This window comes from Chlorocebus sabaeus, chromosome 5 (assembly GCF_047675955.1).
Source record: "Chlorocebus sabaeus isolate Y175 chromosome 5, mChlSab1.0.hap1, whole genome shotgun sequence".
Classification (NCBI taxonomy): domain Eukaryota; kingdom Metazoa; phylum Chordata; class Mammalia; order Primates; family Cercopithecidae; genus Chlorocebus; species Chlorocebus sabaeus.
The window spans coordinates 25,660,365-25,676,810 of NC_132908.1; the positions used below are offsets into that span (position 1 = coordinate 25,660,365).

A 16,446-nucleotide genomic window follows, 5' to 3' on the forward strand; every position below is an offset into this window, starting at 1 on the left:
GAGAGAGCGAGATGCTGTCTCAAAAAATAAAAATAAAATGTTTAAAAAGGGTGGAGGCTCAGAGCTCCACCGGGACAGGTGCTCCTGACAGTGGCTAGGCTAGCATGGGCCAGGACTGTGGCTGTCTTGGAATCTAGCTTGACCCACAGAAAGATGATGGTTAAGACCTTAGCATGCCAGCCATAGTGGCTTACCACACACCAGCCATGTGACCTTGGGGAAGGCATGTGCCTCAGTTTCTCCATCCATAAGATGGGGCCCTAATGCTTCCCTTGCAGGATTGTTCTGAGGATGGCGTAGGACAAGGCAGTCTGTTATCCTTTAAACAGAATATCTAGAGAAGTGACTAATATTCATTCCCTACAGGGACCCTACTCTGGTGATCCTTGGGCCGCATCTGCCCAATAATGTGGCTTGTTTGGCCTGCAGAGTGCTGGAAACATTTCAGAGCTCAGAGCTGCCAGGCAGGGCATGACCCTCACACCTCCCCCGTGACCCCTGCATACCACTGGTTTCCACCTGAGCCCACTCCTCTCTCTTACCTGCCTGACCCCTGCCTGCGCCTGCTTCCCTCTCTCAGTTCCCTCTCCACCAGACATCTTGGTGGGGACAGGGCAGCTGATGGCTGGGGGTCAGATGGGCTCTGGACTGGGCAAGGAAGATGGGTGGCCATGTCATAGAAGTCGGGCACCCTATTAGGAAAGCTAGGATGCCCACCTTGTGACTGTGCTGGACTAGATGGTTTTCCCATCACCCACCACCTCTTTAAAGGAAGGCGTTTCTGTCTCACCAGATGTCCCTATGGCAGTAATTTTGCACGGCCAGTCATTGAAAACTGCCCATGCTGTCCGTCTCAAATAGCTGTTTCCCAATGAATTCACAGCATGCACTTGCTCTGTGCCTCTGCTAAACAGAGAATCCATCCATATAAACATGTAAAAGAGTGCTTTGAGAATCGACTTTTCTGACAGTCGGCAAAGAGTAGCCTGCCATCCGCAATTGGATAATTGAAGCCGAGTTCCTGTGGCGTAACGCAGGCTGGAAGTTTTCCTTCTAAATTGCTGCAGAAACCTCTGTAACTCAGTGATCCTGAAATTTGTTAGCTCCTACTCACCTAGCTTTCGGGAAGGCTAAGCAGGAGGTTAGTATAGGTGAACATCTCCGGGGTCTCAGATGCCATCTCCCAAGAGCAGATCAGAAGCCAAGGCAACGTGGGAAATAAATGATCTGGAGGTGAAACCCACAGACCACCGCTTTTCTGATCAGGTTCGTTCTTAGAGCACTGTTGAGAGAGCAGTGCTGTCCAGGAGAGAATACTGTGTTTATTCATTTGCTATTCCAAAGCAAATTATTTATTTATTTATTTATTTATTTATTTATTTATTTTTATTTATTTATTTAGAGACGGACCTTCACTGTCGTCACCCAGGCTGGAGTACAATGGCATGATCTCAGCTCACTGCAACCTCCGCCTCCCAGGTTCAAGCGATTCTCCTGCCTCAGCCTCCCGAGTAGCTGGGATTACAGGTTCACACCATCACGCCAGGCTAATTTTTGTATTTTTAGTAGAGATGGGGTTTCACCATGTTGGCCAGACCGGTCTTGAGCTCCTGACCTCAGATGATCCATCCACCTTGGCCTCCTAAAGTATTGAGATTACAGACGTGAGCTACCGCACCCAGCCCAAAAATAATTGTTGGGTGGCTACAATGTGCCCTTGGACAAGACAGGCAGGGCCTCAGCTGTCTTGGAGCCTAACTTTGAGTGGGAAAAACAATAAATAAGTTCAAAGCTGATAAGCAAGACCATTCAGAGACTAAAAGGAAATCAAACAGGGCAATAAGATAGAGAGGGGACCGATGAGGTGGGGCTGCTCTAGAGGGATGGTCACAGAAGGCCCTGAACAGAAGAAGGAGCAAGGCTGTGGGCGTCTGGGGCAGAGCATGCCAGGCCAGTGTGCAGGCTCTAAGGCAGGAACAGGCTGAGCCACGTCAAGGAACCGAGGCGGGTGCCAGGAGCTGGAGTCAGAGAGGTCAGTGAGCACCCCTGAAGGGGGGTAGGCTTTATTGTCAGTGCCACAGGAAGTCACTGGGCAGCTTTAAGCAGGAGGCTCCCAGGATCTGATTTCAGTTGTTAAAAAAAGACTCACTGCAGTGTGGAAAATGAAGTGAGCGCAGCGTTTGGGGGAGACAGCCCCGAGTGGAGGTGGAGAGACCAATTGGAGGCGACGGTGTTGTCTCTGGGGGAGACCCTGGTGGCCCCGGCAGCAGCACACTCGGGCGAGGAGGTCAGCTCCAGGCTGTGTTCTGGAGAGAGAGCTGAGGGACGTGCCGACACACTGGATGTGAGTGAGAAAGTGAGAGGGGAAGAGGGGACGGTGAGCTTTTTAGCAACCGCTCGAATGATGGACCCATTTTTAAGATAGTTGAAGACTGGGTTTGGAGAAGGTGATTTCAGAATTCTGTTTCGGGCACACCAGGCACAGTGATTCACACCTGTAATCCCAGCGCTTTGGGAGGCCAAGGCAGGAGGATCCCTTGAGCCCAGGAGCTCAAGACCAGCCTGGGCAACAAAGTGAGACCCCATCTCTACAAAAAAATAATTTCTTTTAATTAGCTGGCCATAGTGATGTGCAATCCAGGAGGCTGAGATGGGAGTCCCAGCTATCCAGGAGGCTGAGATGGGAGGGTCACTTGAGCCCAGAAATTCAGGTTGCAGTGAACCCTGATCAAGCCACTGAACACCAGCCTGGGCAACAGAGCAAGACCCTGTCTCTTAAAAAAAAAGAGAGCATTCTGTTTGGGCATTTTAATATTGGAATACCTGTTAGATATCCAGGAAGAGAGGCCAAGCAGTCACTTGGGTCTTGGTGGAAAGGTCAGGGTTGGAGATGAAAATAACTGGGAGCCTGGGGCCTGAGTGAGACCACCTGGAGAGCGAGGGAAGAGCACTCCGGAGGCCTTGGACTGAGCCCCGGGCAGCCCAGTCCTTCAAGGTGCAGCCGAAGAAGAGGAAGTAGCCCAGGAGTCGGACAGACTCAGCCATCGAGGCAGGAAGAAAGCCAGGTGGGTGCAGAGCCACACAAGCCCCAGGGAGGAAAGTCATCGCAAAGGAGGAGAAGCTGCTGAGTACTGCCGAGCCGCCACACCCACCCGCTCCCCGCCCCCCAGAACTGAGAAATTCCCATTGCCTGTGGCAGTTGGCTGGACCCTGTAATTTGGGAACCAGACACTTCTGAGAGTCATTAGTAATGGCACCAGGACAACAGGTATAAATCAGAATTGTCCCAGACAGACAAGGATGGACTGTCACCCTAGTTATCGGTGCCTGGGTCAGGTGGGTTCCACGTGGAGGTGGAGGCAGAAACCCAATGGGAGGAGGAACCACAGGGACAGTGACACTCAGAGATTCACTGATAGGGTGACGGACAGATCATGGAGGACCCCTGCAATGGAATATTCCTTAGCAGTAGAAAGGAAAGGAACTATCAGTTCCCATAACACAGGTGAATCTCAGAGCAGTTACGATGACTGAAAGAGCCGGGCAAAAAAGACTACATGCAACATGATTCCTTTCTGTAAACACTCCAGAAAGGACGATCAGTGTATAGGGGGGGACCACAGCTGAGTGGTTGCCTGGGGCTGGGGAAGGAGGAAGGGGAGACAGGGGTTACCAAGGGGCATGAGGAAACCTTAAGGGTGATAGGTACGTTTGTTCTCTTGAGTGTGATGGTTTCATTGGCGTAGACACATGTTAAAACTTATCAAGCTGTAGCCGTTAAATATGCACAATTTATTGTCTGGGATGTGTATTCTATTCCTCAGTAAAGCTGGGGAAAGAGTTTTGCGGTAAAGAGGATGAGACAAATGGAACAGTAGCAGGAGGTGTGATTTTATCTTAAGCATAGAAGGAATAGAGCTGAACCTGTGTGACACGGGGGCATTTAGGCTGGCAGTGAGAGAGGAGAGCGAGGTGGGGACCCTTTGTGAAGGTTACTGCATGTCACGTGGAGGGCTTTGGAATTTATCCCATCATCAGCATGGTTCTGCACCCCGTCATGTGAAGATATCACCTGGAGAACTTGTTTTGAGTCCAGTAGTTACCTACAGGCTGCCCTTGAGGCAGTGGTCGTCACACGGCATCCTCCTGGCTCCCTTCCGACTGCAGCTGCTGTGGACGTGGGACAGTCCCCGCGTGTGGACAGCGCCCTGCCTCAGGTGCTCGTGGGGTGCTCTGCCGTGGGAGCACACTCAGCTCGTGCGTGTGTGGGTGCACCAGTGCCCCGAGGGCAGCCTTGAACTAGCAGTGGATAAATGTCCCAGTCTTGGAGAGACGTTTGCAACATGCGTTTAAGCAGAAGACTCCCATGATCTGATTTCAGTTAAAAAAAAAAAAAAAAAAAAAAAAGACTCACTGCTGCATAGAAAATGAAGTGTGAGTGCAGGATTTGGAGGAGACACAGCAGAGTGGAAGCAGAGAGACCAATTAGGAGGCGGCAGTGGTGTCTCTGTCAGAGACCCTGGTGGCCTGGGCAAGGAAGGCAGCAGCACATTCTGGGCAGAGAGGTCAGACCCAGGAAGTGTTCTGGAGAGAGAGGCGAGGGACAGCTGGCAGATCGGATGGGCAAGTGAGAAAGAGAGGGATCAAGGGGGCCACGAGGTTTTTGGCAACTGCTTCAAGGATGGAGCCATTTTTAAGATAGGTGAAGACTAGGGTTGGGGAAAGTGAGTTCTTGGAGTTCCACAGAGGGCCCCCATGGGAAGGAGCACCAGTTGGCCACAGCAGTGACCAGCTCAAAAAAAATTGGGTATTTCCTTTTTCCTGCCCTATCTTACTTTCCCCATTACCTCTTGGACTCACCTGCCAAATACTCGACTTGCACCCAAGTCCTTGTCTCAGCCTCTGCTTTTACGGTCTCCCAATTACGATGCCTGCCGAGGCCAGGAAGGCTGTGTTTTATAAGCACTTCAGGCTTTTTGACGCAGATGGTCTCAGGAACTGGACTTTAAAGAACACTGCTATAGGCTGTGAAAAAAACATGAAGGATTTCACACAGGGGAATGACTGGACAGATTTGCTCTGGTAGAAAATTAACTCTGGTGGCAATGTGAAGTCCAAGTTAAAGTAGCAAGAGACGGGAAGCAGGGGGACCAATTAGTAGGCTATTACAAATGTCCCAACAGGAGGTAATGATGACGAAGGCAGCGATTGAGTCCGTCTCCTTGTGAAAGTCCCTTGATTTATAGAGTTGTAACGGTTCGCACGGAAATGAGACCAAGCCTAGTTTCACACCCCCAGCACTGTCGTTTTCAAAAGCTCGCATTTCTAGCATTTCACATTTTCTTTTCTTTTTTTGGTATCTTCGACTTCCAAAATTTCATACATCAGTCTGATGCTATGCATCTTCACTTTGTTAAATCTTGTGGTTTCAGGATCTTGACATTGGTGCCAAGAACGTGAAGCTTTACGTCAACAGAAACCTCATCTTCCACGGCAAGTTAGACAAAGGAGACAGGGAGGCCCCGGCTGACCACAGCATCCTGGTTGACCAGAAGAACGAGAAGAGCCAGCGCCTGGAGAACACCATGAACATTCACTCGGAAGAAAGCAAAGGCGTCCACGAGATGGCTGGCGCCAGCGGGGACAAGGAGCTTGGTCTCGGTTGCCCACAGCCAGCTGAAACATTAGTGGATGCAAAGCTGTCTTCACAGGGAGATGTGTCTGGCGAAAGGAAGAATTCAACTAATTGCGGGAAAGACAGTTTGTCCCAGTTAGAGGAATATTTGAGACTGTCGGCAGCCCCCGCTTTGATCGGTGACATGCCCAGTGCTCCTGCCACCTCCCCACCTGTCAGGTGCCCTCCTGTCCACGAGGAGCCCTCTCTCATCCAACAACTGGAAAACCTCATGGGCAGAAAAATCTGTGAGGCTCCCGGGAAAACCCCGTCCTGGTTACAACCTTCTCCCGCCGGGAAGGGCAGGAAGCAGGAAGGCAGGAAGTCAAAACCCCTCTGGCTTAGTCCCGAGAAGCCACTGGCCTGGAAGGGCAGGCTCCCGTCAGACGATGTCATCGGTGAGGGTCCCAGAGAGACCGAGGCTGGGGATAAAGGCCCCCGGCGTGAGCCAGGGCGGGGGACCAGCCGGAGTGCCAACACCAAGGAGAGAACCCAGAGGGCAACCCCCAAAGTCCACAGTGATGACTCAGACATCTTTAACCAGCCCCCCAACAGAGAGCGCCCTGCTAGTGGGAGGAGGGGCTCAAGGAAGGATGCTGGCAGCAGTAGTCATGGGGACGACCAGTCAGCCAGCAGAGGTAAGCTCCAAAAAGCAGCCTGACTTGGGCACCATCATCCCAGCGCCTCTAATTGGCATGAAGCCAGTTACTCCCTGCACCTTAGTTTCCTTATCTGCAAAACAAGGTGGTGGTTCTCAACTAAGGGTCACAAAATCACTGTCTCAGGGGCCAAAGAGGTACATAAATGAGTGAAATGGGCAAGACACATTTTGCATGGTAAATTCATAGATGTGTTTGTCGTTGCCAGCAAAGTATGTCCCTTTGCCCATTTTTCTTGCCACACATGACTTTTCCAAGCCATTTTCCAAAAGACTTTGTTCTCCTATCTTTCATAGAGACATTAGTCTCTAATCACTTCACTTTCTCCAACTGTTAGAAAAATAGGTGGCTACAGTGGCCAGGCCTAAAATCCCAGCACTTTAGGAGGCTGAGGCGGGAAGATCGCTTTAGCCCAGGAGGTCAAGGCTACAGTGAGCCATGATTGTGCCATGCACTCCAGCCTAGGTGACACAGCTAGACTCTGTCTCAAGAAAAAAAAGAAAAAATAATAACACAAGTGTGATGATGCATAGCAATTGACACCTGCCTGGGTGTTGGAAGTGGCACAGGGAATAGTGAGGACTTCGGCAATTTGGAGACCATAAGCCCACCCACGGGGCAGCTGCCGCTCCACTCAGGTTTCTAGTCAGCCTTTAGGAATGCAAGGCCAGGCCGGGCGCAATGGCTCACACCTGTAATCCCAGCACTTTGGGAGGCCGAGACGGGCAGATAACCTGAGGCCAGGAGTTTGAGACCAGCCTAGCCAACATGGTAAAACCCTGACTCTACTAGAAATACAAAAATTAGCCAGGTGTGGTGGTGTGTGCCTGTAATCCCAGCTACTTGGGAGGCTGAGGCAAGAGGATCACTTGAACCCAGGAGGTGGAGGCTACAGTGAGCTGAGATTGTGCCACTGCACTCCAGCCTGGGCAACAGAGCAAAACTCCATCTCAAAAAAAAAAATTATGAATACAAGGCCACTATAGCAGACCTCCCTTTTACCTTTTTCAAGAGAAACCAGAAATGTTTTCTTATTTTTTAACTTTGGCAACTGATTGAGATTATTTTTAAACCACTATATGTGTCAAAAAACAAAAAACAAAAAAAAACAAAACATCTGTTGGCAGGACTCGCCCTGAGAGCTTTGTGAACTTTGCAGTAGATGATTAGATGATCTTCAAGGGCATTCCTGATTATGAACGGAGAGCCCACCAAGGCAGGGAGTCTCAATATTTGCACTCAGATTTGGCTCCTGGGAAGGAGTACAGATAGCAGCTAGGAGTCAAACCATTGAATCCAAACTTGGCTGCTTACAGGCCTGAGACCTCTAGCCTGGGCCTCAGTGTTTTCATCTGTAAAATGGTAATGACTTCCCCACCCAGTGTGGCAAGGAAGGAATGAGATGATGGCTTCCAAATAACAACACCGAACCTGTCACATGACGAGTGCTCGGCGAGTAGTAGCCGTTATTTCAACACTAGCTTGGACGAGGTCCTTTTCCATCCACAGAGCACTCAGGCCTGCCGTGCCAGGGCTCACCCCTAGAGCCTCTGAATTTAACCCCACCCCATACCACGTGGAAGCAAAACCCTGGGGCCAGGCTGCCTGAGCATGTATCCATCACCTCCAACCCACACCTCGGGCAGGTTCTGAAACCCTGCTGAGTCTCAGTTTCCTCATCTGTAAAATGACACTAATAATACATGGGGTGCTGGGAGGATCAAATGAGATCATACTTGTGGAGCATTTAACACAGTGCCTGGCACACAGGAGCCCCCAAGAGAGATTAGCTGTTCTGTCATCATCATGGCCCTCTCTGTGATGCTGCCTCTGGGTGAAATATCTATACAACGCCAAGGCATGCATTTTGTTTTCCAGTTTTATTTTCTTATTTTCTTTTTTTAAATTTTTATGTTAAGTTCTGGGTACATGTGCAGGATGTGCAGGTTTGTTACATAGGTAAATGTGTGCCGTGTGGTTTGCTGCACCTGTCAACCCATCACCTAGGTATTCAGGCCAGCATGCATTAGCTATTTTTCTTAATGCTCTCCCTCCCCACACTGTACCCCCCAACAGGCCACAGTGTGTGACATTCCCTTCCCTGTGTCCATGTGTTCTCATAGTTCAGCTCCCACTTATAAGTAAGAACATGTGGTGTTTGGTTTTCTGTTCCTGCATTAGTTTACTGAGGATAACGGCTTCTGGCTACATCCATGTCCCTGCAAAGGACATGATCTCGTTCCTTTTTATGACTGTATAGTATTCCGTGGTGTATATGTGCCACATTTTCTTTATCCAGTCTATCATTGATGGGCATTTGGGTTAATTCTATGTCTTAATGCATACATTTTTTAATGATTCAAATCAGCATCTTCTCTATTAGGGAGTGTCTAGCAGATATACCCCTGACATGTCACTTAGGGTACAGGAACAAGTTCCTCAGACTCCAAGCGTTATCGGGGGCAGAGCTGCCTCCTCTGATTCCCCAACCTTACAGATTTTTGCTGCTTACCCCTTCTGAGACTTAACACAGGCTCAGTCAGCGTCAGGAGGAGGGTAAGGTGGAAGGAAAGAGTTGAGGAGCTGTCTGAGGGCAGGCGCCTAGCTCATGGCAGGTGCTCCACAGTGTGGGAGGGCCATTGTAAGAAAGAACTGCAGTGACCGGGTGCACAGCATGCTTGCGGTAAGCCAGCCTCTGGTCCAGGCGTGTTACCCAAATAACCTCCTGACAGACTCATTTTACAGATAAAGAGAATGTGAGATGGAAGTAACGTTTTTCAGGTCACATAGACAGTCAGGGTTAAAGCAGGACTCAAACCCAGACAGATCAGCTCTACCATACATGTTTCCAAACACTACCCTATAGTAGTCACAGCCTATGGTCACAGCCATCATCACCCAACTGCCCCGGGAAGGCCAAGCATTCCAAGCTTTCCCAGCAAACAGTCGTGCAAAGCCTCCGGGAGTTCCGAGGTAACGGTGTTACTCTAACTTGTCCAAGTTCAGGAGATTCTGTTTCACTTTAATTTCTTTCCAAGCATTTCAGTGCTTGGCTCAACGGCACATTAAGAACCAAGCCCCTGAGATTTCATGCTTGTTAAGCCAGTCATGCTAAAAAGGGAAATTGCTTAGAAATTTTAAATTATCTATTACCTAGCACCAAATCCCATAGCCATGCCCTTCCAGAAAGGTACAGGCCAGCCCACCAAGAATACTGGTGGAATGAATGACTGCCCAAGTTCTGTTCTGGGATTGGAATTTTGTTGCCAGTATAAGAGCCTGGGTACTGGGTGCACTGTCTCACACCTGTAAACCCAGCACTTTGGGAGGCCAAGGTGGGAAGATTTCTTGAGGCCAGGAGTTCAAGACCAGCCTCAGCAATATAATAAGACCCCATCTCTACAAAAGTTAAAAAAAAAAAAAAAAAAAAGCTGGGTGTGGTTGTGTGTGTCTGTAGTCCCAGCTATTCAGGAGGCTGAGGCAGGAGGATCCCTTGAACCTAGGCACTGAAATGCCTGAAAAGAAAATAAAGCGAAACAAAGTCTGCAGTTCAAGTCTGGAGGTCAAGGCTGCAGTCAGCCATGATCACACCACAGCACTCCAGACTCGGTGAGAGAGCGAGACCCTGTCTCTGAAAAAACGAAAATTGGGCTGGGCACAGTAGCTCTTGCCTGTAATCCCAGCACTTTGGGAGGCCGAGGCAGGAAGATCATCTGAGGTCAAGAATTCGAGACCAGCCTGATTAACATGGCAAAACACTGTCTCTACTAAAAATAGAGAAATTAGCCAGGTATTTTGGTGCACACCTGTAATCCCGGCTACTCAGGAGGCTGAGGCATGAGAATCGCTTGAACTCGGGAGGTGGAGGTTGGAGTAAGCCGAGATCACACCACTGCACTTCAGCCTGGGCGACAGAATGAGACTCTGTCTCTAAAAATGAAATCATAAAATTAAATTAATTAATTAAAATTAAAGCAATATAATGTAGGGAACTTATGAAAATCAAGACAGAGCAGGATCCAGTCTCTTTAAAAAAGGAGAGCAAGAGAGAAAGAGCAAGGCTGAGAAATCTTATGCCCAGCAGAGCATCTCGTTGAATGCCATCTGCATTTTGGAATTATTTCATCAGGGGTCAGTTGTTTACAGGTGAAGGAGATCTCATCAGCCCAGTTTGAGCAGTAAAGAGGGTGTTATTCGGAGAATCCTTAATGATCACCTTGACCCCAAAGGTAGAGAGTGTAGCAACTCATCACAGGGGACTGGAAGGAAGAACCAGAAAGTTGGCAGGAACCAAGGACACTTCTTTCTGTCTCTTCTGGGCCCTCCTCTTCTTCTCTGCGGGTCCGCTTCCCCTCACTTTCCTCACGATACCAGCTTTCTCTGCTACTCACACGGTCTCACAGCTGTATGAGGAGGAATGTAAGGAAATGACCTCACAGCCCTAGAGTGACTATGTCCCTGCTCTTGTTCCTGCAACCAGTTCCAAAGTTTCAGGGTAGAAGGTGATTGGTCTACTTGGGTCAGGTGTCCACTCCTTGTCCAATCAGTGATGGCCGAAGGGTGATTCACTGGAATAAACATGGCTCTGTGATATCCCTCTAAGTACATCATCATTTCCTGTTTTAGCAGCAATTACCTCATACCTCATGGCAGTGCAGTTGATTTTGACAAACTTCAGCTCAGAGCTCCATAGTCTTATTCATCTCAATCTAGGAGTATGTAGGAAATTTTGATAGCACCATCTCGTCATTGGGCACCCCTCCCAGATTGTGTTGACTGCAGGTTGAAGGAGTGGCTTTCTGATGTCTGTGCAGATTGTAGAAATGTTGGTGACGACAGGGCAGAGCACTGATCCCAGCAGCTCCCCAATTCCTATAGAGTCTGCAGACATAGAGGTCCGTGGGCCCCCAGCCAGCTCTCATGTCGAAGAGGTCTAAGAGCAAGGCTCAACTCCTCTGCCTTTTTTTTTTTTTTTTTTTTCCGAGCCAGAGTCTTGCTATGTCGCCCAGGCTGGAGTGCATTGGCACAATTTCAGTTCACTGCAACCTCCACCTACTGGATTCAGGTGATTCTCCTGCCTCAGCCTCCTGAGTAGCTGGGATTATAGGTGCATGCCACCCCACCCAGCTAATTTTTGTATTTGTAGTAGAGATGGGGTTTCCCCCTGTTGGCCAGGCTGATCTTGAACTCCTGACCTCAGGTGATCCACCCACCTCAGCCTCCGAGAAAGTGCTGGGATTATAGGCGTGAGCCACCGCGCCCAGCCATCTACTCCTCTGCTTTTAAACCCAGAGTGTACAACTCAGGGAGAATAGGTTAGAAAGCAGATGCAGAATGAAAGCAAAGTCTCTGCCTATCTCACGCACTCAGGCAGTGTCCCTGATATGTGGCGTTCGGTGCTGTCTCCTCGGTGCACTTGCAAACCAACCCAGGCCATTCATTTTGGTCGATGGAAATCAAATCACATAAATTGAAGTCATGAGAATCCATCCGGGTAGTTCCTTCTGCCACATGTTAAGCCTCGTGCCTGAGGGGAGAGGATGGAAGAAACCTCTAGTATCTTTTTAAATGGCAGATGAGAAGGAGGGGAGGGCAGAGGACAGGGGCAGAGGAACTGACAGGTGGAGCAGGGAGTCCCTCAGCCTCTAGGCCTGATCCCGAGGGTTACCAGCATCCAGCCCTTCACTGGCATTTCCACACACCAGGAGCTGTGCTGCACACTGGGACACATCCAGGAGCGAGGATAAGGTGGCAGAGAAGGCTTCTCCAAGGAGGCGGGTGACAAGCGAAGCCAGCTAGGTGGGCCTCTGGAAGAAGAGCACTCCTGGCAGGGGTGCAGCAAGGGCAAAGGCGCTGAGGCCAGAAGAGGCAGCCTGGCCAGGGAGCAGGAGGGCCAGCGGGGCTGGAGCTGAAACGTCATGGTGGGGAGGGCAGAGAAGAGGGGGCAGGAGTCAGCGGTGGCCACACTCAGGGCTGTGGGTGTGGTGAGAGTCAGGTTGTCTCGATTCTCAGTGCAGGAGAGACAATACCAGCTAGAGGGGCTGATGACAAACTCCATTTTAGGCACATGGAGACTGAAGTGACAGAGTGGACATGTCTGGACCTTCCAAGAGGTCGTTGGGATTGAAGGATGTTGCCCAGGGAAGAGAAGGCAGAACTTGACCTGTAAAGTTAAGCAGGGCCTGCCTGCCTGGGAACCAGGAGCTTAATGAGGGCAAGGAAGGATGGCGGTGTCAGGAGAGGAGTGGCCTGGGCCTTGGGACACCCCCAGACTGAGGGTGTGGGAGGGCAGGACTGGGGTGATGGAGAGAGTTGTCAGTGGGAGAGGCAGAGAACCAGGGAAGTATAGTGGCTCCTATATCAGTGGAGTGGGAGGTATCAAATGGAAGAGGTTTGCCAGGGATGTCACACATAGACTGAAAACTGACAAAGACTGGGAGGTCATTGTTCACTTGGGGAAGGTATTTCAGTGGCGGGTTAGGGAATTGTAGGAGTCGTACGCATGCAAAGGCCAGAAAGCCACCAGGAGTTTGACTTCAGGCACAGCTGGATCCAGGAGTTCAGAGGTTGTCATCAGGATCCTCCATCTCTCGACTCATGTTCTCAGTGTTGGCTTCATTCTCAGGCAAGTTCTCCCCAGCAGGTAGCAAGATAGCCTTTGGCAATTCCACATCTCCATGCTTCCAGCTTCAGTTCCACCAGTTTAAAGAGTACCCCTCTTTGAGGCTGACTTGGAAGGATACTGTCGGCACTGATCTAATTAGATGGCCTGAAGGTGGGGGGGTTCTCCAAAGGATCCCCCAAATCTGAGTGGAAGGGGAAGTGGAGTTTGAGTGAGCAAAACAATCCCACTGGAAAGAGGCACCAGGTGGCAGGGGCTTGAGGGGTGGGAGGGGTGGGAGGGGTGGCAGAGCGCCTGAGCGAAATGGAGAAAATAGGGTCGTGGTCGGAGGAAGCCACAGGAGCAGGTCGCCTTCCTGTTTCTTCCTTTCTTCTCTTCCAGGTGGAAGAGATTTATGCATGTCTGCAGGCAAAGAGGGGAAGGCGCCACTGGGGAAGGAGTGATTGAAGATTCTGGAGAGAGAAGATAATTGATAGAGCCGAGCCCCCTAGGAGACAGGCAGGAAATGGAGTGCAGGGCACGGTGCGATATGAAAGGAGGAAAAACAATGTCAGTGTCAGCAGTCGCTGTTTTTGCAGGATGACACCCTTAGATGGCGGTGAGCCATGGCGTGGCTGTGAGAACAGGTCACTGCATGGTGTGCACGCCGCGGCTCTCATGTTCCATAAGGAGCGTTGGGCCTTCAGATCAGTCTGGGCCTGTGTTCTCCATGTGCTTGGGACACAGGCTTTAGCCATGTGTGCAAATAAATTCCTTACTGTATAATATACCTGGCTGATTGGCTTTTTAAAATAGCATTTTTGGCTGGGCGCGGTGGCTCACACCTGTAATCTCAGCACTGGGATTCGCCCAGCTGAGGCAGGCGAATCGCTTGAGCCCAGAGTTCAAGACCAGCCTGGGCAACATGGCAAAACCCCGTCTCTACCAAAAATATATATATATATATATATAAATTAGCCAAGCATGTTGGTGCACACCTGTGGTCCCAGCAACTCAGGAGGCTGAGGTGGGAGGGTCACCTGAGCCTGGGAGGTTAAGGCCATAGTGAGCCATGATCACACCACTGCACTCCAGCCTGGGTGACAGATTGAGACCCTGTCTCAATAAATAAATAAATAGCATTTTTTTTTTTCTTGATTATCAAGGTATTACAGGCTGGGCCCAGTGGTCATGCATATAATCCCATGTACTCGGGGGGCCGAAGTGGGAGGATCACTTGAGACCAGGAGGTCAAGGTTCCATTGAGCTTTGATATCACACCATTGCACTCTAGCCTGGGCAGCAGAGCGAGACCCTGTCTCTAAAAAAAATTAAAAAGAAAGAAAAGAAAAGTAATGCATGTAGGGAACTTTAAAAAAATCAGGCTACAAAGAAGAAAATAAAAGTCCTTCCTGCTCCCCACCCAGAAACCAGAAACAACGCTGATAACACGGGTGCATGTCACCCGTACTAGGATATGCTGCATTTAAAACTGCGTATCTGGCTTTTTCCATTTAACATCCTTTTACAAGCCTTCCACCTGCCATTAAATTGTCTTTGAAAACCGTTAGAGTCACGTGACTGTGACAGCCTCCAGTACACACCCTCTTGTTGCTGACTCAGACGCCCCAGGCAGCAGCATTGCCCCTGGTCACGTGAATTTCTACAGTGGGGAGCAACTCCTGGCAAAGTTTCTAACACAGCCGAGTAGCCTTCCCTTGGTTCGCACGATGATTGCATTCTTAGAAAATTCAGTCTATGAAAAAATACTTCATGTTTTTGCAAAAACAACCAGATTCTGGAATTGGGTGATCATAGACAATTTTTTTTACTGACCTGAATGGCCCACAGGACAGTCAGAAGCTGTGTGGGACAGGAGACCAAGCTCTGTGCCAGGGCTCCCATGCAGTGCAGGATGGTAACATGCCTGGCCCCAGCCATCCAGTGCCAGGAGGCCTCTTGGCTAAGGGGACAGCCAGGAGCAACCCTGCTGGTTTCTAGAGGGCTCCCCTGAAGGTGACCCTGCCTCGCTGAGAGCCACCACAGGAGACAGTCTCTAATGGTCCCCACTTCCACGCATGCCACTCACAGGGCTTCCCCCTTCTTTTGTCCTTTCTTCCAGAAGACACCTGGTCTTCCAGGACGCCGTCACGGTCAAGGTGGCGCAGTGAGCAGGAGCACACACTTCATGAGTCATGGAGCTCCCTCAGTGCCTTCGACCGCTCCCACCGGGGACGCATCTCCAACACGGAGCTCCCGGGGGACATCCTGGATGAGCTCCTGCAGCAAAAGAGCAGCCGGCACAGCGACTTGCCCCCCTCCAAAAAGGGGGAGCAACCAGGGCCATCGAGAGGGCAGGATGGCAACTCTGCCATGACAGACGCTGGGGGCGACTTTAAAATCCCTGTCTTGCCTTATGGACAGCACTTGGTCATTGACATCAAGTCTACCTGGGGGGACAGACACTATGTCGGCCTCAACGGAATAGAAATATTCAGTTCCAAGGGTGAACCGGTGCAGATTTCAAACATAAAAGCAGACCCTCCCGATATCAATATTTTACCAGCCTATGGGAAAGACCCCCGCGTGGTCACCAACCTCATCGACGGGGTGAACAGGACCCAGGACGACATGCATGTCTGGCTGGCCCCCTTCACGCCAGGCAAATCCCACTCCATCACCATTGACTTCACGCACCCTTGCCACGTTGCCCTGATCAGAATTTGGAACTACAATAAATCTCGGATACATTCCTTCCGAGGCGTGAAAGACATCACGATGCTGTTAGACACCCAGTGCATCTTTGAAGGAGAAATCGCCAAGGCCTCTGGAACCCTGGCGGGAGGTATGGCGTGTCTGTAAGAATGTTCTCAGAGCCCTTGTCTACCACTTGCTGAGGGTCTATGGGAAAAAACAGACCAGCTGGCTAGCCAACAACAGATCAGTCCTTCCTCTTTCTCTCTTTCTCTTTCTTTCTCTCTCTCTCTTTCTTTCTTTTTCTTTCTTTCTTTCTTTTTCTTTCTTTCTCTCTCTCTCTTTTCTTTCTTTCTCTTTTCTTTTCTTTCTTCTTTCTTTTTTTTTTTGATGGAGTCTCACTCTGTCCCCCAGGCTGGAGTGCAGTGGTGCGATCTCAGCTCACTTCAGGCTCCGCCTCCCGGGTTCACGCCGTTCTCCTGCCTCAGCCTCCCGAGTAGCTGGGACTACAGGCGCCTGCCAACATACCTGGCTAATTTTTTTTTTTTTTTTCAGTAGAGATGGGGTTTCACCATGTTAGCCAGGATGGTCTCAATCTGCTGACCTCGTGATCCGCCCATCTCAGCCTCCCAAAGTGCTGGAATTACAGGCGTGAGCCACTGCACCCGGCCCTTTCTTCCTTTTTTTTCTTTTTGAGACAGGATCTTGTCCTGCACAGTGGCATGATTTTGGCCCACTGCAGCTTCGACCTCCTGGGCTCAAGCAATCCTCCAACCTCAGCCTCCTAAGTAGCTGGGACTATAGATGCACCAACCCAC

At 50.1% G+C, this 16,446-nt stretch overlaps 1 protein-coding gene across 12 annotated transcripts in view; it reads left to right on the plus strand.

Moving 5' to 3' along the window:
* Window positions 1–16,446, plus strand: part of KATNIP (katanin interacting protein) — a 234,135-nt gene that overhangs the window by 187,714 nt on the left and 29,975 nt on the right. For all 12 annotated transcript variants that reach the window (XR_012092933.1, XM_007988570.3, XM_007988596.3 and 9 more), the window contains 2 exons: window positions 5,433–6,312; window positions 15,057–15,779. Coding sequence is in view for 11 of the 12 variants with exons in the window: in XM_007988570.3 (XP_007986761.3) it covers window positions 5,433–6,312; window positions 15,057–15,779 (1,603 nt within the window). In the remaining variant the exon portion in view is untranslated. The remainder of the gene's footprint in view (window positions 1–5,432; window positions 6,313–15,056; window positions 15,780–16,446) is intronic.